At 39.4% G+C, this 24,951-nt stretch overlaps 1 protein-coding gene across 8 annotated transcripts in view; it reads right to left on the bottom strand.

Annotated features, from left to right (window-relative positions):
* Ap3s1 (adaptor related protein complex 3 subunit sigma 1) overlaps window positions 1-24,951 on the bottom strand; it is a 68,848-nt gene that overhangs the window by 38,736 nt on the left and 5,161 nt on the right. For all 8 annotated transcript variants that reach the window (XR_015642227.1, XM_087592663.1, XM_087592661.1 and 5 more), the window contains exons 2-3: window positions 5,214-5,305; window positions 1,830-1,941 (exon numbers count right to left, since the gene is read on the bottom strand). Coding sequence is in view for 7 of the 8 variants with exons in the window: in XM_087592663.1 (XP_087448789.1) it covers window positions 1,830-1,941; window positions 5,214-5,305 (204 nt within the window). In the remaining variant the exon portion in view is untranslated. The remainder of the gene's footprint in view (window positions 1-1,829; window positions 1,942-5,213; window positions 5,306-24,951) is intronic.

The following is a 24,951-nucleotide window of genomic DNA, read 5'->3' as shown; positions in this document are numbered from 1 at the left end:
AGGAGAAAGGCAGGTAGACAGCAAGAGCCTGCCAATGTTCTCTCCTGACTGCTTCAGTTTTGTTTGTGATGGTCTAGAAGTGAGGTCTAGCTTAAGATACCCATAGAGTCTAAGCTGAATAAGGATAGGCCAAACCTCAATAGGATCAGGGAGAAGGAAAAACATGACATGTTGAAACCTGAGGGACCCAGAACAAGAGAAACAGTAAAACAGAAAGATAAGAAGGCAGCTGAGAGAAGAAATTACACAGATTGTGGACTGACTAGTACTTTGTATAAAAATGAGACATGAACAGAAAGCTGGGGCAGAAAGCAAAGCTCTGAAGGAATGTGGTTCCAGGTTTGAAGATATGAGGCTACTGAATATTACACATGTGAACACTGACGGTCCCACGGAACTTCACACATACCCTCTTCTACTGAATACGAAGCAACTCTAAAAAGTCTACAGAGTATAGGTTTCTGCAATCCTGGGAACAGAGGCAATTGTTATCTGTGTCTTTGATTATCTTTTCAAACTGTCTCACTGACAAACAGCCTTGGAAAATAATGTCTTCCTTAAAAGAAAAGGATAAGCTTATCTTGTCTTTTAAAGAGTATCTCATCCTTTTCAGAGCAGATGTGATTCACCCATTATAAAGAATTCCAGTTCCCTAACTCTGAGGTCTGTCCCCTATGTGATCTGATCTACTGTGGTGCAGACATCACCTGACCCTTCTAGAACTGAGAACTAATGCAGGCAAACATTATCAGGGTTTGGGCTAATTTGTTTTGGGCTGATTTGTTTTGTGGGTAATGTTTCTGGGTTATTAATAATGCAAGAAATCTTCTGTCATCTTCTGCCATCACCCTTTAAACTATAGATTAACTCATCGGCGTGCAAACAGAGCAAAAGTTCTAACCCTCTACATTTGTTAATAAAGCCCCAAAGTATGGGAGACAGATGGAGATGGATACAACTAAAAATGTAGGAAGATGACTAGTCTGATAATATGAGATGAAATCTGGAGATGTTCTAAAAGAAAATATCCTGGAAGAAACAAATAAAACATCTCCAGGCTCAATGATATGAAAAGGCAAACACATATACGCACAAACTGTTACTTGTGAAGGTTGAAGGCAATGATGAAGAAGAAGCAAGATCTAAAGAGCTGAAGCAACATTAACAGGTAAGATTCAAATTGAGTTTTCTGGTAACTGATGAGTTCTACAGACATTACAAACGTTTTTCAGAAGAGTCAAGTCTTTAGATCAGATTCAGACACATGCAGAGAGATTCACAATCTTGGGTTCCTTGCAGTAACTCACACGAACAAAAAAGGCATGATGAAATTAGCTTTAATTACTCCTAATCAATTTAGTTTCTACAGCCCTTTAACATGGTTTGAACTGGATCATGAGGGCACTGTCTAAGTGAATTAATCTACTTATAAGTTCATACCTAAACAGACTATCACGAGGTGGAACCTAGTTGAAGAAGGGGTCTCTGGGAGGTGTCTTTGAAATGTCTATGTTGTCCCCGGCCCTCTTTGCTCCCCCTGCCATGAGGACAGAGCATACCTCTACCAAGCTTTCTTCCAACGCTACTCCTTTGCAATGGACTTAGATTCAATGGGATCAGCTGGCAGACTGAAATTTCCAGAACTGTGAACCAAAATCAATCTTTCCTCTAACTTGATTTATGTGGCACTATGTCACAGCATACCCATAATATCTACTATAGAACAGCTCTTATCAAACAACATCGTTTTATAAAACTTTAATCTTAAGTTTATAAAAATAGAATAAAAAAACCTAAGTAATGGTAGTAAGATGCAACTGTTGACTTACTTGAATTAGATCTAAAATGCCAAGTTCACTTTCTGAGGAATCCACACAGAAGACAAAATATAGTGTTGCATAATGTCTGTAAATCAGTTTGTTGTCAGATCCTCCAATTAATCTAAATGACAAAACAAGATAATTGAAATGGTGTAGGGAACAAAATGCAGAACACTTCATTAGTTCAAACAAAATCACATTTGTTAAAAACTTTTATAAAATAAAACAATGGCGTAGCATTCAAGTAAACTTACTTCAGAAACTAAGCAAATTAAGATAGCAATTTTCTTCAGAAATGTCAAGTAAAAGAAAGCAGTGCTTAATTTTAGTTAGTTTATTCATTACAGTATTCACTGAGTAAGTGCTGTGTGTCAAGCACTATAGCATGTAAGGAGACAAGAAAGTTAACAGGTAGGGGAGGGTATCACACAGGGAGCCAAGACAGGTCTCCAGCATATCCATGGAGTTCAGAATGGACATTGAGAGACAGCAATATCCAGACTGACATCTAATCAGTAGGGTGAGCCATGGAAAAATGAAGAGAAAAGCACCTTGGGCTAAGAGAGCAATGACTGAAAAGGTTTGTTTCATCAAGACAGTATGCACTTTCAATGAGATGTGAGGCCAGGAAACAAGAGATTAGTAAACAATGAGGCTGAAGGAACTGGAAGAAACCAGATCACGGGGCATGTGCAAGTGCTTACAAGATATAACTTCATAAGTCACAGTAAAACCCACAGCTTAAAACTGATCATCAGCTAGGAAAAAAAAAAGTATTTTTTAAGCTTTAAATAGACGTAGTATCATGACACTCTCCAAAAACATTTTTCTTAAATCTAAATGTAAGAATACCATGCTAATATTCAATCCTTTCATAAAATACTTTTATTCATATATTCATATTATTTAGAATTTAGCGTTTTTAAAAGAATTTAGTAGTCATCTGAGACATCTTATGTTTTTCCAAATATATTTTAGCTGTATAATAGTCAAGTTTATAATAGCAATTTCACATTCTCAAGACTACTTAAACATTAACATAATTTAAAACCAGGCCATACATAATCAAAACTAAGAAAGCATTCTCAGCAATATAGGATGTGGCATTTTTCCTATTCTGTAAACATAACACTAAACTCATAAGCTCTAAAGAACTACTTCTCTAAGTACATACTCTCTCTTGTCCTGTAAGAACAAAAACAGAAATTATCTTGGGGGGAAAAAATGAGGGATTCCTACTATGCTGGGTTACTTGTCTAGAAAGAGTTTAATTTAAAAGTCTTTATGTGCACTTTAAATATTCTGAGATTGGTTATGACAACAGTTACTATTGTTCACTGTAGGGGCAAAATGAGCACATCAGCAAATTCATTTTAGGTTTTGTTTGTTTATGTTTTAAAAGAAGACCATGCTTCTGAAAAATGTTACAAAGTAGCCATTAATAGAAAAGGGTTTCTATTGCTATGATGAAATACCATGACCAAAACACAAGTCTTTGAGGAAAGGGTTAAGGTGACTTACACTTCTATAGTAGTCCATCACTGAAGGACGTCAGGACAAGAACTCAAGGCAGGAACCTGGAGGCAGGAGCTGATGCAGAAGCCACGGAGGGGCTTACTGACTTGCTGTCCCTGTTTTGCTCAGCTTGCTTTCTTATAGAACCCAGGACCACCAGCTCAGAGATGGCACCATACACAATGAGCTGGGTCTCCCCCATCAATCACTAAGAAAATGCCTTACAGCTGGATCTCATGGAGACATTTTCTAAACTGAGGCTCCCTCCTCTCTGAGGACTCTAGTTTGTGTCAAGATACCATAACACTATACAATACAGAGGTGATATACAGTATGTAAAATTTTACAAATAGAAATTGCTAATTTCTGATATCTCCTTAGATTCTTTGGAGACGAAAATGAAGTTCCAAGGATTTGAACAACGTGACCCAGTAAACTGGCTAGCCAGACTCAGAACCATAACAAAGACAGAAAGACATGGTATTTGGTTCCTGTTTTTCATATGGTTAGGAAAGAATCTCAATTTCAAGGTATAATTCTATCCAAACAGGACCCTCTTTGGATCAGTCTACCTAGTGTAATGCACTATGCAAGGTGAAGCAGTCTGTGAGATAAGGTACAAAGATGAGAGAGAGAAGCAATGCCTATGGCAGAGACAACTGGATTCCTACCGAGATCTAACAGAAACACAAGTGGCTGCCTTGGCCATTAAATTAGAGTCTGGAGTGGGGTTAACAGCAAAATCTACAAATCATAAATATGCATTTCATGTTTAAGTACAGCATGATAAAACACTTTTTAAATGCAAACAATGACAAGGAGCTGATGATGCACAAATATACTCTCCACATAAAAGAAACATTATGGTCAGACAAAAATGGGTTCTGCTGCCCAATTTTTTTTTATAATATGCATTTTATCATTCATGAGGCTAAGCTGATTCTTAGCATTAACTCTCATTAAGTGTATTAATTATATAATTGGGGAGAAAGTATTTCTAGAAATATTTAGAAGTAAGCTGCTTTCAATAAAATCCATTCATTTTAAAGTATTTATTTAGAGTTAGGGATGGACATCAGCAGAAAAGCACTTGCCTAGCATACAGAAAGCCTTGTGTTTAATTCCCAATGTTGCAAACAATGAAAAATAAAAATAAAAATATTTTCAATGTTTGTTTAGTTTAGCAAGATTTTTTTTCATTTTAAAAATAGAAACATCTACCAGCTGAATCTATACTAGTGGTATATAAGTACATAGACATAATTGAAAGACACACTGTTTATAATAAAATAAAGGATATGATCTGAATTTTTATGTGTATTCACCCTAGGAATACAATACCCATTTTAGAGAGAGAGAGAGAGAGAGAGAGAGAGAGAGAGAGAGAGAGAGAGAGAGAGAGGAATAAGCTCTCTTTATTATATGGGTTCTAGGGATCCAATTCAGGCATCAGGATTGGCAGCCGGCAGGCATCTTTACCAAATGAGCTCCATTTCTCCAGATGTATTTATAGGTAAAATGTTGAACCAAAAAACCCAACAGGCAAAGACATGAAAAGTAAGATGCACTTTCTAGAGGGATATACAAGAAACTGGGGGAAAGAACTAAGACGGGAGAGAAAAATTATTTTAAAAATTTATATTTACCTATAATAAGTAAATTCTACTATATGAATATATTAACTTTATATAAAATAACATAAGGAATTTAGAAAGTTTGCATATCTTAAAAAGTGTATAGATTAGAGTTAAAACTAATACTGGTAGCAACAAAATTACCTAATTTAATTAATTATAATGAGGAATTTTCATCATCAATAGCAGTACAGACTGTCATTTCACACTGGAAATTAGAAAACCCATGAAATGCTGTACTTACAATCCTCCTTCTAGGAAATTACAAACATTCTCGTCTCGCTTAGACACCAGATGGAAAGTCTCCCTGATGATTTGCTGTTGCGTATCTTCACTCTGAAGAAGGAATTCATGTGTATTAACATCAAGTCTACAGGTTTAACAGTATTTTAAGACATTCTGAAAATAAAAGATAGTAATTTTAATATGGAAAAATCTGGAAAAGGGGGAAAGGGTCCTTGGAAAACAGATTCAAATTACAGAAACAAAAACTAAGTTTTTGATGAAGTGGGGAAAAATCATTATAGTTTACTACTACAATGAAAGCAACTTATTTCTTCAAAACCAAATGAGAAACAGAGCACTCAGACACACTTGTAAAAAAGGAAAGTAGACCTCAGCTAGTTAAAGACTGCTGCTTTACAAATGGCTAAACTGAGCAGGAAAGTAATGTTAGGTAACTAATGAAACATTATCTACTATATTTGAGTGCAGGGACAATAGAGAAAGCTTGAAGTTTGCAGGTAAACTGAAACTTGAGAAAACAGAGATTGAGGCTGAGTCTAATGTATTGATATTTATTTAAACAGGCCCCCAACTCAAGAACTGTTCCAGTAGATATTTTCTAAACTCAACTAAGCAATTCGTATCCCAGTAAAAAAGAACTGGCTTCCCAAATCATTAAAAAAAGTAAGGAAAATCATGAACAAAGATTTCAGAGGAAAGGAATATCATGGTCCATAAACAAACATACAGATGTTAAGCCTCAAAGTAATTCAGCGACCATCAGTTAAAGTAACAATGCCAACACTCTAAAGAGCCACCCTTGCAAACGTATAAGATACAGCAAAAATTCAATGCAGAGAAACTCTCAGCCCATCAGTGCAAGGATAAGTGAAACTAACTACCATGTCCAAAGTTTCCTTGATCAACATTTTAGACTCCTCATACTATTCTATCCCCTATGAAACCAGTTTTTTGAAATCAATAAACAAGTACCAGCAATGGCGTATATACAAGCTCTGAATATGTCCAATAAGAAAAGTTATAAAATGACCCTTTAAAAAGTTGAAATAATACACATTTCTTCCATTCACACAATGGAAAAACTGTGATATACTCTTTTTTTTTTTAACTTGAGTATTTCTTATTTACATTTCGAGTGTTATTCCCTTTCCCGGTTTCTGGGCCAACATCCCCCAACCCCTCTCCCTCCCCTTCTTTATGGGTGTTCCCCTCCCCATTCTCCCCCCATTGCCGCCCTCCCCCCAACAATCACGTTCACTGGGGGTTCAGTCTTAGCAGGACCAGGGGCTTCCCCTTACACTGGTGATCTTACTAGGATATTCAATGCTACCTATGAGGTCAGAGTCCAGGGTCAGTCCATGTATAGTCTTTAGGTAGTGGCTTAGTCCCTGGAAGCTCTGGTTGCTTGGCATTGTTGTTCATATGGGGTCTCGAGCCCCTTCAAGCTCTTCCAGTTCTTTCTCTGATTCCTTCAAGGGGGTCCTGTTCTCAGTTCAGTGGTTTGCTGCTGGCATTTGCCTCTGTATTTGCTGTATTCTGGCTGTATCTCTCAGGAGAGATCTACATCTGGCTCCTGTCTCCCTGCACTTCTTTGCTTCATCCATCTTGTCTAATTGGGTGGCTGTATACGTATGGGCCACATGTGGGGCAGGCTCTGAATGGGTGTTTCTTCTGTCTCTGTTTTAATCTTTGCCTCTCTATTCCCTGCCAAGGGTATTCTTGTTCCCCTTTTAAAGAAGGAGTGAAGCATTCACATTTTGATCATCCGTCTTGAGTTTCATTTGTTCTAGGCATCTAGAGTAATTCAAGCATTTGGGCTAATAGCCACTTATCAATGAGTGCATACCATGTGTGTTTTTCTGTGATTGGGTTACCTCACTCAGGATGATATTTTCCAGTTGCAACCATTTGCCTACGAATTTCATAAAGTCATTGTTTTTGATAGCTGAGTAATATTCCATTGTGTAGATGTACCACATTTTCTGTATCCATTCCTCTGTTGAAGGGCATCTGGGTTCTTTCCAGCTTCTGGCTATTATAAATAAGGTTGCGATGAACATAGTGGAGTCTTTTTTATATGTTGGGGCATCTTTTGGGTATATGCCCAAGAGAGGTATAGCTGGATCCTCAGGCAGTTCAATGTCCAATTTTCTGAGGAACCTCCAGACTGATTTCCAGAATGGTTGTACCAGTCTGCAATCCCACCAACAATGGAGGAGTGTTCCTCTTTCTCCACATCCTCGCCAGCATTTGCTGTCACCTGAGCTTAGCCATTCTCACTGGCGTGAGGTGAAATCTCAGGGTTGTTTTGATTTGCATTTCCCTTATGACTAAAGATGTTGAACATTTCTTTAGGTGTTTCTCAGCCATTCGGCATTCCTCAGCTGTGAATTCTTTGTTTAGCTCTGAACCCCATTTTTTTTTCTTTTTTTTTTTTTTTATTATTAACTTGAGTATTTCTTATATACATTTCGGGTGTTATTCCCTTTCCCAGTTTCCGGGCAAACATCCCCCTCCCCCCTCCCCTTTCTTATCGGTGTTCCCCTCCCCACCCTCCCCCTATTGTCCCCCTCCCCCCAACAGTCTAGTTCACTGGGGGTCTGAACCCCATTTTTAATAGGGTTATTTGTCTCCCTGCAGTCTAACTTCTTGAGTTCTTTGTATATTTTGGATATAAGGCCTCTATCTGTTGTAGGATTGGTAAAGATCTTTTTCCAATCTGTTGGTTGCCGTTTTGTCCTAACCACAGTGTCCTTTGCCTTACAGAAGCTTTGCAGTTTTATGAGATCCCATTTGTCGATTCTTGATCTTAGAGCATAAGCCATTGGTGTTTTGTTCAGGAAATTTTTTCCAGTGCCCATGTGTTCGAGATGCTGCCCTAGTTTTTCTTCTATTAGTTTGAGTGTATCTGGTTTGATATGGAGGTCCTTGATCCACTTGGACTTAAGCTTTGTACAGGGTGATAAGAATGGATCAATCTGCATTCTTCTACATGTTGACCTCCAGTTGAACCAGCACCATTTGCTGAAAATGCTAGCTTTTTTCCATTGGATGGTTTTGGTTCCTTTGTCAAAACTCAAGTGCCCATAGGTGTGTGGGTTCATTTCTGGGTCTTCAATTCTGTTCCATTGGTCTACCTGTCTGTCTCTGTACCACTACCATGCAGTTTTTATCACTATTGCTCTGTAATACTGCTTGAGTTCAGGGATAGTGATTCCCCCTGAAGTCCTTTTATTCTTGAGGATAGTTTTAGCTATCCTGGAATTTTTGTTATTCCAGATGAATTTGCAAATTGTTCTGTCTAACTCTTTGAAGAAATGGATTGGTATTTTGATGGGGATTGCATTGAATCTGTAGATCGCTTTTGGTAAAATGGCCATTTTTACTATATTAATCCTGCCAATCCATGAGCATGGGAGATCTTTCCATCTTCTGAGGTCTTCTTCAATTTCTTTCTTCAGAGTCTTGAAGTTCTTATTTTCAAATCATAATGTAAGAAACCAAAGTGCTGTCATGACAGCACAAGGGAGACAGGTGGCCTAAATTGCATGTTTATTTTGTGGCAGAACTGGAGGTTGAAGTTCAAGATCAGAATACCAGCAGCCATGTCTGGTGGAAGGTTCTCCTCCTAGCCTATGGATGAGCTCCTTCTTACTGGTCCTCATGAAGCAAAGACAGAGGGTAGAAGCATCTCTGTTAGAGACACTAACGGCCCCACCCTCATGCCCTCATCTAAACTCAGTTCTTTCCCAGTCAATACCATTCCGTAGGTTGGAGCTCCAACATTGGAATTGGGAGAGACACACTTCAGTCCACAGCTGGAACAGAAAGAGCGAGTAGCATAATGATTTCATTAGGATAAAACTCAAAATTAAGCAAGACTAAACAGTGCTTAATGACACACACATTACAAATAATAGAAACAAAACTGTTGTCAGCATATGCCTGTAATCCAAATATGTAGGAGACTGAAGCAAGATGGTTCAAATTTCAGGGTAACCCTGGACTAAACAGAAAGTCAGATGATAGCCTGACCACACAGTGAGACTGTGTTAAAAAAAAATCAATTAGGGGTTGGGGATTTGGCTCAGTGGTAGAGCGCTTGTCTAGGAAGCACAGGGTCCTGGGTTCAGTCCCCAGCCCCGAAAAAAAGAAAAAAAATCGGTTAAACTATAATAAAGTCAAAAGGATGAATAACAAATACTAAAGGAATGGCTTCATAAAAATTATATTTTTTAATTAAAATTAGGTAGAAAAAATAAATAATTAAATGCAGGTTATTTTAGTTTTCAAACTTTTAATGAAAAGATCATAAAGCAATAGTTTCACATCTCTGTTGATAAATTCTTCAAGCTGCTGAATGGTAAATGATTTTCCTATGAAACTGGGAGGCTGAATAGCTACAGCTTCAACCTGAATGATCTAAACTAGACAAGTATTTTCACTGTGCCCATATCCCCCCCTTGCTCTGGGAAAAGTAGGACTTGATGCTCTCCCAACTCCAATTAAATGAAATCGATATGCCTCTGGAGGTACTTGCAGATGGAATGGAACCCATCCATGGGGCCACTGTAGAAAGAGAGATAAGTGAAGAAGAACAGGAAGGCTCCTCTCAGCACCTGGCCCCATGTGGCCCCTGCAAGTGAAGATTGGGAACAACTCTAGGATCTGTCTTTCTCTCTTTGACAAAGTCTGTGATGCAGTATTTTAAGATCAATAAATTACAACAATAAATACCAAGGTGGGGTAAAGGGATTCCTGTTAGAAAATTTAAGTGGAAGTGGTGTTACATCCCTACTTCTTAGAGGGTATCCTATGAAGGGGGTTTTAGGGATCCTTAATTTCCACAGCTCCCAACCACCTCTAGTTTATAATGCCAGCCTGAGACTTTGGCTAGATCCTTCTCCACCCTTATTCCTGGCATCCACTTCATAGGTTCAGTAATACTAACCCCATCATGGCTGGATAAAAGGAAGACCTTGGTCACTGGGACACAGAAGGGCTTGAGAACTTATCTAAAAACAAGTTCTAATAAAAATAAAAACCACCAATATTAATCCAAACTGAAGAAAAAGACCTAAAAAACTATTTTCAAAGATGGTGTGTGTGTGTGTGTGTGTGTGTGAGAGAGAGAGAGAGAGAGAGAGAGAGAGAGAGAATGAGAATATGTATATGTAGAAATAATATATTTAGCAAAGTGGAAAGACTCAAAATTAATACACAAAATTCCCTTACATACAATAAGCATCCTCCAAATCTCCTTTAGACCTACCTGTGAAGTTTTCTCCCCTGCTGCTTCTCCCCTACTGAAGCAGATCAGCCACAGTGAATTTTCACAGATCTCTTCAGTTTTCTCCCTCTGTCTTGAAACACCTTGTTCACCCCATTTGCTATCAGTACCTCTGTAAGTCTCAGCTAACCTTTATTATTTTGTGAACTTTTTTGACTCTGAGGGAAAAAGCTGCCCTTTTTGCCTCCATGCTTCCTTAGGATCATTTTTAGTCCTGTTACATACTTAAAACAGCATGCTTAAACTTCCTTTGTAGACTCCAATTCTAATGGCAGAATCTAAGCTCTATATCTGAAACACTCAGGAGAGAAGTATACCATGAAACAAAATTCAGAAATTAAAGAGGATATCATGAAAACTGTAAGTTCAAGAAATTTTCAAATTCGGGATATAAATTAGGAAAAAACTTCAGAAAAAAAAGCCTACAGAAGAGATTAGAGAAAACATTTTAAGAATTTACAATAGTCCAGAGGAATGAAGTAAAGACCCAAAAAGAATAGAGAGAGAAACTGGGGATTTAGCGAACTCAGTGATAGTACTTGCCTAGCATATTCAAGGGCCCTGGGTTTAACCCCTGCATCAAAATAGACAACCAGAGTTGCCAGAATGAATGACCTGATGGAATAACCCACACTATGGATGTGAACAGTCTCAAAGCCAGGAGTTCTAAAACTTTACAAATGGGAATTAATACATTTCTTGGTAAATCAGTAAAATCATACACACAAAGGAGCAGCCAGAATTGCTACAGACTTTTTGAAAATCAACACTGGAAACAGAAAGGAGGCACAGCATGCAGTCATGGAAGAAATATTTCTAACTTGGAATTCTAAAATTCAATCAGTATACTTATTAATAAGACTTTCAGAACTGTAAAGTTTGATAAAATCTACTCCTTGTTACATTTTACTCAAGAAGCTGCTAGCTTCCCCTTGGTAAGACAAACAATCAAGCAACTGAAGATCTAGCATAGAAAACAGGCAAGAAGAACCCCTCGATAATAAAGTCCAAATATGATTGCCAGGCAACAGGCGCAGGCTGGTCCTAGCTAAAAGGTTCCAAGAGAGATTTCTTCACAAACAGGAAACTAACAGACACATGCTGGCAGAGACATAAATCAGAGATAAGTAAATTTAAAAAAAAATAGCTCAAAGAAAAAGAAAAATCTTCCAGGAAAATAAAATGCCAGAAGGAAAAAAAAACTAAACCAAGTATTGTAATTATTCTTAATAATTCTCAGAACCAAATAGAGCATGTCTACAAATGAAAACTTAACCAGAAAGCACTAACGTGATAACCAGATAAAAACTTGAGAAAGAGGAGAGACAAGAATCTTATGTTTATTTTTGAGATTATAAATTGATTGCATTTCTCCCTTCCCACCTCCAAACCATCTCATATATCTCTCCACTCTCCTTCAAATTCAGTTACTAATAACTATTGTATACATAGAACTGTATGGTATACAGTCCTACATATCGCCTGTTCAGTTGCCACCTGTACGTATACTTTAGGGTTGATCATATGCTACTGGACAACCACTTGGTTGTGCTTTTGCCTGGGGAAGGCAACCTTTCTTATTCTGTCTTCCTCTGTTGTTCTTGGTTCTTTCTGTAGGATTGAAGTCCCACGGGCTTTTTTTTCTCTGTCTGGTTTGGCAATTCATTGGTGTCATCCTTTAAGCTCACATCTGCGTAATCATGCTGGTAAGGCTTTATGGGTGTAGCTTCAGATATTACTAGGAAACACAGTCTCACAGCAAATGCCCTGATCCCTGGCTCCTACAATCTTTCTGAAATGTTCCCTGAACTTTTAGAGTGGGAGTGTTGTGGAACTGGTCTCCACATTTTGATTGGTTGTGGTTTTCTGTAACAGTCTCTGTTGCAAAGAGAAATTTCCTTGATAAAGACTACAACTATCTGTGCTTATAAGGACAAATGTTTATAGGTTGTTAGGGGTTATGCAGGTTTAGTAAATTAATGGTTGTAATTCTCTTCCAATAACCACGACTTTAGTAGAAATAAGTAGTTATCTAGGTTTCCAATATGAGGCATGATCTCCCCCTTTTGAGTAAGACTTAATTTTAATTAGAAAGCTTCTGGTTACTGCCAAGGTATGTGTGCCACTATTATACCCTTGGGATTAGCATGCTGTGCCAGCCATTGATGCATGTGTTCCTTTTCATGACAGACCTTAGAGAACAGTGAGGGTCCTGTTTTAAAATGACATGTGTGATGTGTGTATGCATGTATGCACATGCCCAAGGTTGAGGTCGGGTCTTCCTGAGTTGCTCCCCACCATACGTATAGAGGTAGATCCTTTCTGAACTCTCTCCTCTCTTTCCCTCAAATGTCAGGCACTCAGAGGCTTTCACTGATGAACCTATTTAAGCTAGCACCGTTCTATCACCCTCCAACAGTCTTTATCCCCTTCCATTGTCATGTTCTTCACTAACTAGCTCTAATCCCATGTACTTTATTAATTCCTATCACTAGAATGTAAACTCACCAAGTGGTGAGACATGTCTTTACACTATGTTGCTAGTTCTTTGAACAATGCCCTACAAACAACAAATATACATCTTAGGATTTGGGCAGGGAAGGAGAGAACAGTTCAGTGGAAAGAAGTCTAGATAGGTTGCTCTTCCTCCCTAAGGCTTACCTTTAGAGGTTCATTGGGTTAGTCTCAGAAATCCCCTGGTAAACAGAAATGTCCTTTTATTCCTCCTATACTACAAACCCTTTGAGGAGCTGGTTTATCCTTCAGTGAAGGGAGTCTTTTACTTGTACTTGAGTTGAGAACATTGGGGAAGGGGAGTGATAAGGCAGCATGGGTGTGGGAAGAATAGTTGCAATGTATCTTAATAGGCAATTTTTATATGAACCGAACCCTCTAGATGCCCATCACTGGGATTAGCAGCAGCAGCAGAAAAAAATCCATAATCCATGAGTACAAAGACTTCAAATACTAACAAGAACAAACCTGTAACTCTGACAAAAATCATTACAGATTTCTCTGTGGGATTGAAAAGGAAAGGGCCTTGATATACTCTAGTTTCACATACGAGTTAAATTTGGGAATAGCATGCAGTACATTGGGCATGCATACCACTAAACCAAGCACCACGGAGGCAGAGGCAACAAGACCATGTGTTCAAGACCAGCTTAAGTGACATAGTTTTCTCTGTCTGAGAAAACGAAAGCCTGGAGATGTGGCTCACTGGTACAGCACCTGTACCACATATAAGAAGCCTGGGGCTCAACCCCCAGAACTAGAAGGAAACAACAGAAAGACACAAAGAAAAAACATACAAACTATTAATGTGCCATTAATATCAATGCATTTTGTTTCTGAATGTGTATATTTGTGTGCACATGCACATGCAGACACATATGCCTGGTCCTGTATTTGGAAGTCAGAAGTCAACTTCAGGGGTCTTTGTGGTCCATCTCAATTTTGTTAAAAAATAATTTTTAGGTTTATTTTATTTTTTTGTGATGAATGTTTTACGTGTGTGTGTGTGTGTGTGTGTGTGTGTGTGTGTGTGTGTACCATGTGTGTGCATAGTGGAGGTCAGAAGAGAATGTTGAATCCATGGACTGGAGTTATGGATAACTGAGTCATCATGTGATACTGGGAACTAATCCTATATCCTCAACAAGAATAAGTACTCTATCTAACTCTTGAGCCATCGCTCTAGCCCTCCACCTTAATTTTTGACACAGGGTTTCTCACTGAAACTCAGCTTCTTCTATCAACTTAAATTGTTGGCTAGCAGCTATCAGAGAGCTTCTTCTCTTTTACGCCCTTGGTTCTGGGATTAGAGGCACATACAACTGCACTTTGTTTTTTAACATAAATACTCAGGATCTCAATCTAGGTCCTCATGCTGACTCGGCAAGCAGTTTATCTAGTGAGCTGTCTCCTCCATCTTAATGTGAAAATTACAACAATGCAATTAACACGGTAACATGGGCTTAGTTTTTAAATTTTTTAACATTTGATTGGTGCTATGTGTATTAATAGTGTTTTGCCTACATGTATGTTTATGTACCAGATTCAAGCAGGGTCTGGTGAGCCTAGAAGAAGGTGCTGGATCCGTGGAAATAGTTGTTGAAGGTTGTCAGTCACCAAGTAAAGCTGGGAAACAAACTGAGGACCACTGGAGGAGTAGCACAGGCTCTTAGCTGCTGGGCCGTTTCGTTACTCCCAACAATAAGATCCTTTGTAAATAGACAAATAGTAGAGCCTTAGTCTGCTAATCAGCACAGGTTCCTGCTTTCTAGCTTTCTAACAATACTATTTCATCTGTTTCCATGTTCACTATTAGCCCCAAACTTGGATCCTGATGAAAGAAAGCTACTGTTGATTGGGAATGTCTTGCCAGATTGTTGGTTTGGTTTTTTTGCTTTTTGTTTTGAGGGAGTAGGGCAAAGGAACAAATTCTAGGTTATAGAAACAAAACACTGGATTGAATTGTAGGGGAAAAATCAGCCTTTGGGTAAGTAATTTTTGTGTCAGGTAAGCAAATCAAGAAGCACTCTGTAAGGAAGTCACTGACTCGCTGTGCTAGAATCCATCTACTGCTCTGTACTATTTACCTCACAGGAACTGTTCAGAAGCATTGGCATCAATCACCTAAGACCCAGGTCAGCTACCCCCAAGAATTCTAATACTAGAGAGAAACAACCATATGGAGGGCCTGAAGAGACAGCTCAGTGGCAAAAGTACTTATTGCTCTTGCAAGGCCAAGGTTCAGTTCCCAGAATCCACATAGGTGATTTATAACCACCTTTAACACCAGGATACCATCTTCTGATCTTAATGGATACCAAGCACACACATGTTGCATATACAGAGATGTAGATAAAACACTCCTACACATAAAATTAATCTTTAAAGAAATTTTTTAAAGAAATCATATGGAATTTTTTTCTTTAAAAAGTTGGAATATGGGTTGGGGATTTGGCTCAGTGGTAGAGCGCTTAAGGCCCTGGGTTCGATCCCCAGCTCCGAAAAAAAAAAAAGAATAGGAAAAAAAAAAGTTGGAATATGGGAGCGGGAGAGACAGCTCAGTGGTTAAGAGCACTGGGTACTCTTCCAGAGGACCTGAGTTCAATTCCCAGCATATATATATATATATATATATATATATATATATATATATATATATATGTGTGTGTGTGTGTGTGTGTGTGTGTGTGCGCGCGCATGTGTATGTGTATATATATATATATATTCCAATCTCATTTTGTTCTAAACTTTGAAACAAGATCTCACTGTGTTGTCTAGGCTCCAATTTATGCGCTCAATTGATCTACCTGCCTCAGCTTCCCTAGTACTTCTAAGTACTGAGAATTCAGCTGGGTGCCACACTGATTAAAACTGGCTGGAGGGGTGTAGCTAATCCATACAGCACATCCAAGCATATATAAAGCCCTGGATTTCACCCCCAACCCTGGGAAAAAGAAAGAGACAGAAAACAATGCATTTAACTATCCTACCTGCCACATTGTCTTAAGTCACTAAAAAGGAAACCAATAACATAGATATAACTTCTTAAAGAAACACTATACTATTTTATATTTTAAGAACTTAAAGAACTGAGTCCCTTCTAGAATCTGAAGCTGTTGAACAACCCAATACTTAAACATAAGTTACAAGGGTCTTATGGGGTAACTCATGTATTTTACAGTTTAGAAATGTCTTGCTTGTACTTTAAATACGTGGTGATCTTTAGTATCTGTAGAAACTCATATATTTCCACTTTATTAGCATGACTCAATAAAGAATATGTTAGGACTTACCAATAATACAGAAATCAAGTAGATCAAGGAGGTTTGGTTGCATTCTTGCTTAATAGCTATGTAAAAATACATCTGGTTTAAATATCAATCAGTAATATACTAAATATTTCTAGGTTAACTAGTAAGATTAAAAGTTACCATGCTGCCCAGGAGCGGCAGGATCCCTGCGCCTGAGACACCGTCAGAACCTGAAGGAAACAGACCGGATAAACAGTTCTCTGCACCCAAATCCCGTGGGAGGGAGAGCTAAACCTTCTGAGAGGCGGACACGCCTGGGAAACCAGAAGAGACTGCACTCTGTGCACATCCAGACACCAGAGGAAAACACCAAACGCCATCTGGAACACTGGTGCACGGAGGCTCCTGAAAAGAGCGGCTCAGAACTTCCCAGTTGCTGCCGCCGCAGAGAGGACTTAGGCAGTACCCCACGAGCAAACTTGAGCCTTGGAACCACAGGTAGGACCAACTTTTCCCCTGCAAGAAACCTGCCTGGTGAACTCAAGACACAGGCCCACAGGAACAGCTGAAGACCTGTAGAAAGGAAAAACTACACGCCCGAAAGCAGAACACTCTGTCCCCATAACTGGCTGAAAGAAAACAGGAAAACAGGTCTACAGCACTCCTGACACACAGGCTTATAGGACAGTCTACCCACTGTCAGAAATAGCAGAACAAAGTAACACTAGAGATAATCTGATGGCGAGAGGCAAGCGCAGGAACACAAGCAACAGAAACCAAGACTACATGGCATCATCGGAGCCCAATTCTCCCACCAAAGCAAACACGGAATATCCAAACACACCAGAAAAGCAAGATCTAGTTTCAAAATCATATTTGATCATGATGCTGGAGGACTTCAAGAAAGACATAAAGAACTCCCTTAGAGAACAAGTAGAAGCCTACAGAGAGGAATCGCAAAAATCCCTGAAAGAATTCCAGGAAAACACAATCAAACAGTTGAAGGAATTAAAAATGGAAATAGAAGCAATCAAGAAAGAACACATGGGGTCCCACACCCGCGGATCCCGGCCCACAGCAGCTCACTGCTCCCAGACCCGGTGAGAGAGAGACCCAACCGCCTGATCAGGTGGGCACTCCTGAGGCTACAGAGCGGAAGAGACCACCAACACTGCTCACCCCTGCCCACATCCCTGGCCCAAGAGGAAACTGTATAAGGCCTCTGAGCTCCCGTGAGGGAGGGCCCAGGAGCGGCAGGACCCCTGCCTGAGACACCTCTGGAACCTGAAAGAAACAGACCCGATAAACAGTTCTCTGCACCCAAATCCCATGGGAGGGAGAGCTAAACCTTCAGAGAGGCAGACAAGCCTGGGAAACCAGAAGAGACTGCTCCCTGCACACACATCTCGGACGCCAGAGGAAAAAGCCAAAGACCATCTGGAACCCTGGTGCACTGAAGCTCCCGGAAGGGGCGGCACAGGTCTTCCTGGTTGCTGCCGCTGCAGAGAGCCCGTGGGCAGCACCCCACGAGCGAACTTGAGCCTCAGGACCACAGGTAAGACCAAATTTTCTGCTGCAAGAAAGGTGCCTGGTGAACTCAAGACACAGGCCCACAGGAACAGCTGAAGACCTGTAGAGAGGGAAAACTACACGCCCGAAAGCAGAACACTCTGTCCCCATAACTGACTGAAAGAGAGGAAAACAGGTCTACAGCACTCCTGACACACAGGCTTATAGGACAGTCTACCCACTGTCAGAAATAGCAGAACAAAGTAACACTAGAGATAATCTGATGGCGAGAGGCAAGCGCAGGAACACAAGCAACAGAAACCAAGACTACATGGCATCATCGGAGCCCAATTCTCCCACCAAAGCAAACACGGAATATCCAAACACACCAGAAAAGCAAGATCTAGTTTCAAAATCATATTTGATCATGATGCTGGAGGACTTCAAGAAAGACATAAAGAACTCCCTTAGAGAACAAGTAGAAGCCTACAGAGAGGAATCGAAAAATCCCTGAAAGAATTCCAGGAAAACACAATCAAACAGTTGAAGGAATTAAAAATGGAAATAGAAGCAATCAAGAAAGAACACATGGAAACAACCCTGGACATAGAAAACCAAAAGAAGAGACAAGGAGCTGTAGATACAAGCTTCACCAACAGAATACAAGAGATGGAAGAGAGAATCTCGGGAGCAGAAGATTCCATAGAAATCATTGACTCAACTGTCAAAGATAATGTAAAACAGAAAAAGCTACTGGTCCAAAACATACAGGAAATCCAGGACTCAATGAGAAGATCAAACCTAAGGATAATAGGTATAGAAGAGAGTGAAGACTCCCAGCTCAAAGGACCAGTAAATATCTTCAACAAAATCATAGAAGAAAACTTCCCTAACCTAAAAAAAGAGATACCCATAGACATACAAGAAGCCTACAGAACTCCAAATAGATTGGACCAGAAAAGAAACACCTCCCGTCACATAATTGTCAAAACACCAAACGCACAAAATAAAGAAAGAATATTAAAAGCAGTAAGGGAAAAAGGTCAAGTAACATATAAAGGGAGACCTATCAGAATCACACCAGACTTCTCGCCAGAAACTATGAAGGCCAGAAGATCCTGGACTGATGGCATACAGACCCTAAGAGAACACAAATGCCAGCCCAGGTTACTGTATCCAGCAAAACTCTCAATTAACATTGATGGAGAAACCAAGATATTCCATGACAAAACCAAATTTACACAATATCTTTCCACAAATCCAGCACTACAAAGGATAATAAATGGTAAAGCCCAACATAAGGAGGCAAGCTATACCCTAGAAGAAGCAAGAAACTAATCGTCTTGGCAACAAAAAAAGAGAATGAAAGCACACAAACATAACCTCACATCCAAATATGAATATAAAGGGAAACAATAATCACTATTCCTTAATATCTCTCAATATCAATGGCCTCAACTCCCCAATAAAACGACATAGATTAACAAACTGGATACGCAACGAGGACCCTGCATTCTGCTGCCTACAGGAAACACACCTCAGAGACAAAGACAGACACTACCTCAGAGTGAAAGGCTGGAAAACAACTTTCCAAGCAAATGGTCAGAAGAAGCAAGCTGGAGTAGCCATTCTAATATCAAATAAAATCAATTTCCAACTAAAAGTCATCAAAAAAGATAAGGAAGGACACTTCATTTTCATCAAAGGAAAAACCGACCAAGATGAACTCTCAATCTAAAATATCTATGCCCCAAATACAAGGGCACCTACATACGTAAAAGAAACCTTACTAAAGCTCAAAACACACATTGCACCTCACACAATAATAGTGGGAGATTTCAACACCCCACTCTCATCAATGGACAGATCATGGAAACAGAAATTAAACAGTGATGTCGACAGACTAAGAGAAGTCATGAGCCAAATGGACTTAACGGATATTTATAGAACATTCTATCCTAAAGCAAAAGGATATACCTTCTTCTCAGCTCCTCATGGTACTTTCTCCAAAATTGACCATATAATTGGTCAAAAAACAGGCCTCAACAGGTACAGAAAGATAGAAATAATCCCATGCGTGCTATCGGACCACCACGGCATAAAACTGGTCTTCAATAACAATAAGGGAAGAATGCCCACATATACGTGGAAATTGAACAATGCTCTACTCAATGATAACCTGGTCAAGGAAGAAATAAAGAAAGAAATTAAAAACTTTTTAGAATTTAATGAAAATGAAGATACAACATACTCAAACTTGTGGGACACAATGAAAGCTGTGCTAAGAGGAAAACTCATAGCGCTGAGTGCCTGCAGAAAGAAACAGGAAAGAGCATATGTCAGCAGCTTGACAGCACACCTAAAAGCTCTAGAACAAAAAGAAGCAAATACACCCAGGAGGAGTAGAAGGCAGGAAATAATCAAACTCAGAGCTGAAATCAACCAAGTAGAAACAAAAAGGACCATAGAAAGAATCAACAGAACCAAAAGTTGGTTCTTTGAGAAAATCAACAAGATAGATAAACCCTTAGCCAGACTAACGAGAGGACACAGAGAGTGCGTCCAAATTAACAAAATCAGAAATGAAAAGGGAGACATAACTACAGATTCAGAGGAAATTCAAAAAAATCATCAGATCTTACTATAAAAACCTATATTCAACAAAATTTGAAAATCTTCAGGAAATGGACAATTTCCTAGACAGATACCAGGTATCGAAGTTAAATCAGGAACAGATAAACCAGTTAAACAACCCCATAACTCCTAAGGAAATAGAAGCAGTCATTAAAGGTCTCCCAACCAAAAAGAGCCCAGGTCCAGACGGGTTTAGTGCAGAATTCTATCAAACCTTCATAGAAGACCTCATACCAATATTATCCAAACTATTCCACAAAATTGAAACAGATGGAGCCCTACCGAATTCCTTCTACGAAGCCACAATTACTCTTATACCTACACCACACAAAGACACAACAAAGAAAGAGAACTTCAGACCAATTTCCCTTATGAATATCGACGCAAAAATACTCAATAAAATTCTGGCAAACCGAATTCAAGAGCACATCAAAACAATCATCCACCATGATCAAGTAGGCTTCATCCCAGGCATGCAGGGATGGTTTAATATACGGAAAACCATCAACGTGATCCATTATATAAACAAACTGAAAGAACAGAACCACATGATCATTTCATTAGACGCTGAGAAAGCATTTGACAAAATTCAACACCCCTTCATGATAAAAGTCCTGGAAAGAATAGGAATTCAAGGCCCATACCTAAACATAGTAAAAGCCATATACAGCAAACCAGTTGCTAACATTAAACTAAATGGAGAGAAACTTGAAGCAATCCCACTAAAATCAGGGACTAGACAAGGCTGCCCACTCTCTCCCTACTTATTCAATATAGTTCTTGAAGTTCTAGCCAGAGCAATCAGACAACAAAAGGAGATCAAGGGGATACAGATCGGAAAAGAAGAGGTCAAAATATCACTATTTGCAGATGACATGATAGTATATTTAAGTGATCCCAAAAGTTCCACCAGAGAACTACTAAAGCTGATAAACAACTTCAGCAAAGTGGCTGGGTATAAAATTAACTCAAATAAATCAGTTGCCTTCCTCTATACAAAAGAGAAACAAGCCGAGAAAGAAATTAGGGAAACGACACCCTTCATAATAGACCCAAATAATATAAAGTACCTCGGTGTGACTTTAACCAAGCAAGTAAAAGATCTGTACAATAAGAACTTCAAGTCACTGAAGAAAGAAATTGAAGAAGACCTCAGAAGATGGAAAGATCTCCCATGCTCATGGATTGGCAGGATTAATATAGTAAAAATGGCCATTTTACCAAAAGCAATCTACAGATTCAATGCAATCCCCATCAAAATACCAATCCAATTCTTCAAAGAGTTAGACAGAACAATTTGCAAATTCAACTGGAATAACAAAAAACCCAGGATAGCTAAAGCTATCCTCAACAATAAAAGGACTTCAGGGGGAATCACTATCCCTGAACTCAAGCAGTATTACAGAGCAATAGTGATAAAAACTGCATGGTATTGGTACAGAGACAGACAGATAGACCAATGGAATAGAATTGAAGACCCAGAAATGAACCCACACACCTATGGTCACTTGATTTTTGACAAAGGAGCCAAAACCATCCAATGGAAAAAAGATAGCATTTTCAGCAAATGGTGTTGGTTCAACTGGAGGGCAACATGTAGAAGAATGCAGATCGATCCATGCTTATCACCCTGTACAAAGCTTAAGTCGAAGTGGATCAAGGACCTCCACATCAAACCAGACACACTCAAACTAATAGAAGAAAAACTAGGGAAGCATCTGGAACACATGGGCACTGGAAAAAATTTCCTGAACAAAACACCAATGGCTTATGCTCTAAGATCTAGAATTGACAAATGGGATCTCATAAAACTGCAAAGCTTCTGTAAGGCAAAGGACACTGTGGTTAGGACAAAACGGCAACCAACAGATTGGGAAAAGATCTTTACCAACCCTACAACAGATAGAGGCCTTATATCCAAAATATACAAAGAACTCAAGAAGTTAGACCGCAGGGAAACAAATAACCCTATTAAAAAATGGGGTTCAGAGCTAAACAAAGAATTCACAGCTGAGGAATGCCGAATGGCTGAGAAACACCTAAAGAAATGTTCAACATCTTTAGTCATAAGGGAAATGCAAATCAAAACAACCCTGAGATTTCACCTCACACCAGTGAGAATGGCTAAGATCAAAAACTCAGGTGACAGCAGATGCTGGCGAGGATGTGGAGAAAGAGGAACACTCCTCCATTGTTGGTGGGATTGCAGACTGGTAAAACCATTCTGGAAATCAGTCGGGAGGTTCCTCAGAAAATTGGACATTGAACTGCCTGAGGATCCAGCTATACCTCTCTTGGGCATATACCCAAAAGATGCCTCAACATATAAAAGAGACACGTGCTCCACTATGTTCATCGCAGCCTTATTTATAATAGCCAGAAAATGGAAAGAACCCAGATGCCCTTCAACAGAGGAATGGATACAGAAAATGTGGTACATCTACACAATGGAATATTACTCAGCTATCAAAAACAACGAGTTTATGAAATTCGTAGGCAAATGGTTGGAACTGGAAAATATAATCCTGAGTGAGCTAACCCAATCACAGAAAGACATACATGGTATGCACTAATTGATAAGTGGCTATTAGCCCAAATGCTTGAATTACCCTAGATCCCTAGAACAAACGAAACTCAAGACGGATGATCAAAATGTGAATGCTTCACTCCTTCTTTAAATGAGGAAAAAGAATACCCTTTGCAGGGAAGGGAGAGGCAAAGATTAAAACAGAGACTGAAGGAACACCCATTCAGAGCCTGCCCCACATGTGGCCCATACATATACAGCCACCCAATTAGACAAGATGGATGAAGCAAAGAAGTGCAGACCAACAGGAGCCGGATGTAGATCTCTCCTGAGAGACACAGCCAGAATACAGCAAATACAGAGGCGAATGCCAGCAGCAAACCACTGAACTGAGAATAGGTCCCCTATTGAAGGAATCAGAGAAAGAACTGGAAGAGCTTGAAGGGGCTCGAGACCCCAAAAGTACAACAATGCCAAGCAACCAGAGCTTCCAGGGACTAAGCCACTACCTAAAGACTATACATGGACTGACCCTGGACTCTGACCCCATAGGTAGCAATGAATATCCTAGTAAGAGCACCAGTGGAAGGGGAAGCCCTGGGTCCTGCTAAGACTGAACCCCCAGTGAACTAGTCTATGGGGGGAGGGCGGCAATGGGGGGAGGGTTGGGAGGGGAACACCCATAAGGAAGGGGAGGGGGGAGGGGAATGTTTGCCCGGAAACCGGGAAAGGGAATAACACTCGAAATGTATATAAGAAATACTCAAGTTAATAAAAAAAAAAAAAAGAAAGAAAGAACACATGGAAACAACCCTGGACATAGAAAATCAAAAGAAAAGACAAGGAGCTGTAGATACAAGCTTCACCAACAGAATACAAGAGATGGAAGAGAGAATCTCGGGAGCAGAAGATTCCATAGAAATCATTGACACAACGGTCAAAGATAATGTAAAACAGAAAAAGCTACTGGTCCAAAACATACAGGAAATCCAGGACTCAATGAGAAGATCAAACCTAAGGATAATAGGTATAGAAGAGAGTGAAGACTCCCAGCTCAAAGGACCAGTAAATATCTTCAACAAAATCATAGAAGAAAACTTCCCTAACCTAAAAAAAGAGATACCCATAGGCATACAAGAAGCCTACAGAACTCCAAATAGATTGGACCAGAAAAGAAACACCTCCAGTCACATAATTGTCAAAACACCAAACGCACAAAATAAAGAAAGAATATTAAAAGCAGTAAGGGAAAAAGGTCAAGTAACATATAAAGGCAGACCTATCAGAATCACACCAGACTTTTCGCCAGAAACTATGAAGGCCAGAAGATCCTGGACTGATGGCATACAGACCCTAAGAGAACACAAATGCCAGCCCAGGTTACTGTATCCTGCAAAACTCTCAATTAACATAGATGGAGAAACCAAGATATTCCATGACAAAACCAAATTTGCACAATATCTTTCTACAAATCCAGCACTACAAAGGATAATAAAGGGTAAAGCCCAACATAAGGAGGCAAGCTATACCCTAGAAGAAGCAAGAAACTAATCGTCTTGGCAACAAAACAAAGAGAATGAAAGCACACAAACATAACCTCACATCCAAATATCAATATAACAGGAAGCAATAATCACTATTCCTTAATATCTCTCAACATCAATGGCCTCAACTCCCCAATAAAAAGACATAGATTAACAAACTGGATACGCAATGAGGACCCTGCATTCTGCTGCCTACAGGAAACACACCTCAGAGACAAAGACAGACACTACCTCAGAGTGAAAGGCTGGAAAACAACTTTCCAAGCAAATGGTCAGAAGAAGCAAGCTGGAGTAGCCATTCTAATATCAAATAAAATCAATTTTCAATTAAAAGTCATCAAAAAAGATAAGGAAGGACACTTCATATTCATCAAAGGAAAAATCCACCAAGATGAACTCTCAATCCTCATCTTCGATTGGTTTATATACAAGTGTGCAATTTCTAGGCTTGAAAGTAAAATGATGCT

The sequence above is a fragment of the Rattus norvegicus genome, chromosome 18 (genome assembly GCF_021556685.1).
Source record: "Rattus norvegicus strain SHRSP/BbbUtx chromosome 18, alternate assembly SHRSP_T2T, whole genome shotgun sequence".
NCBI classification, from domain to species: Eukaryota; Metazoa; Chordata; class Mammalia; order Rodentia; family Muridae; genus Rattus; species Rattus norvegicus.
This window is presented reverse-complemented; position numbering and strand designations above follow the sequence as displayed.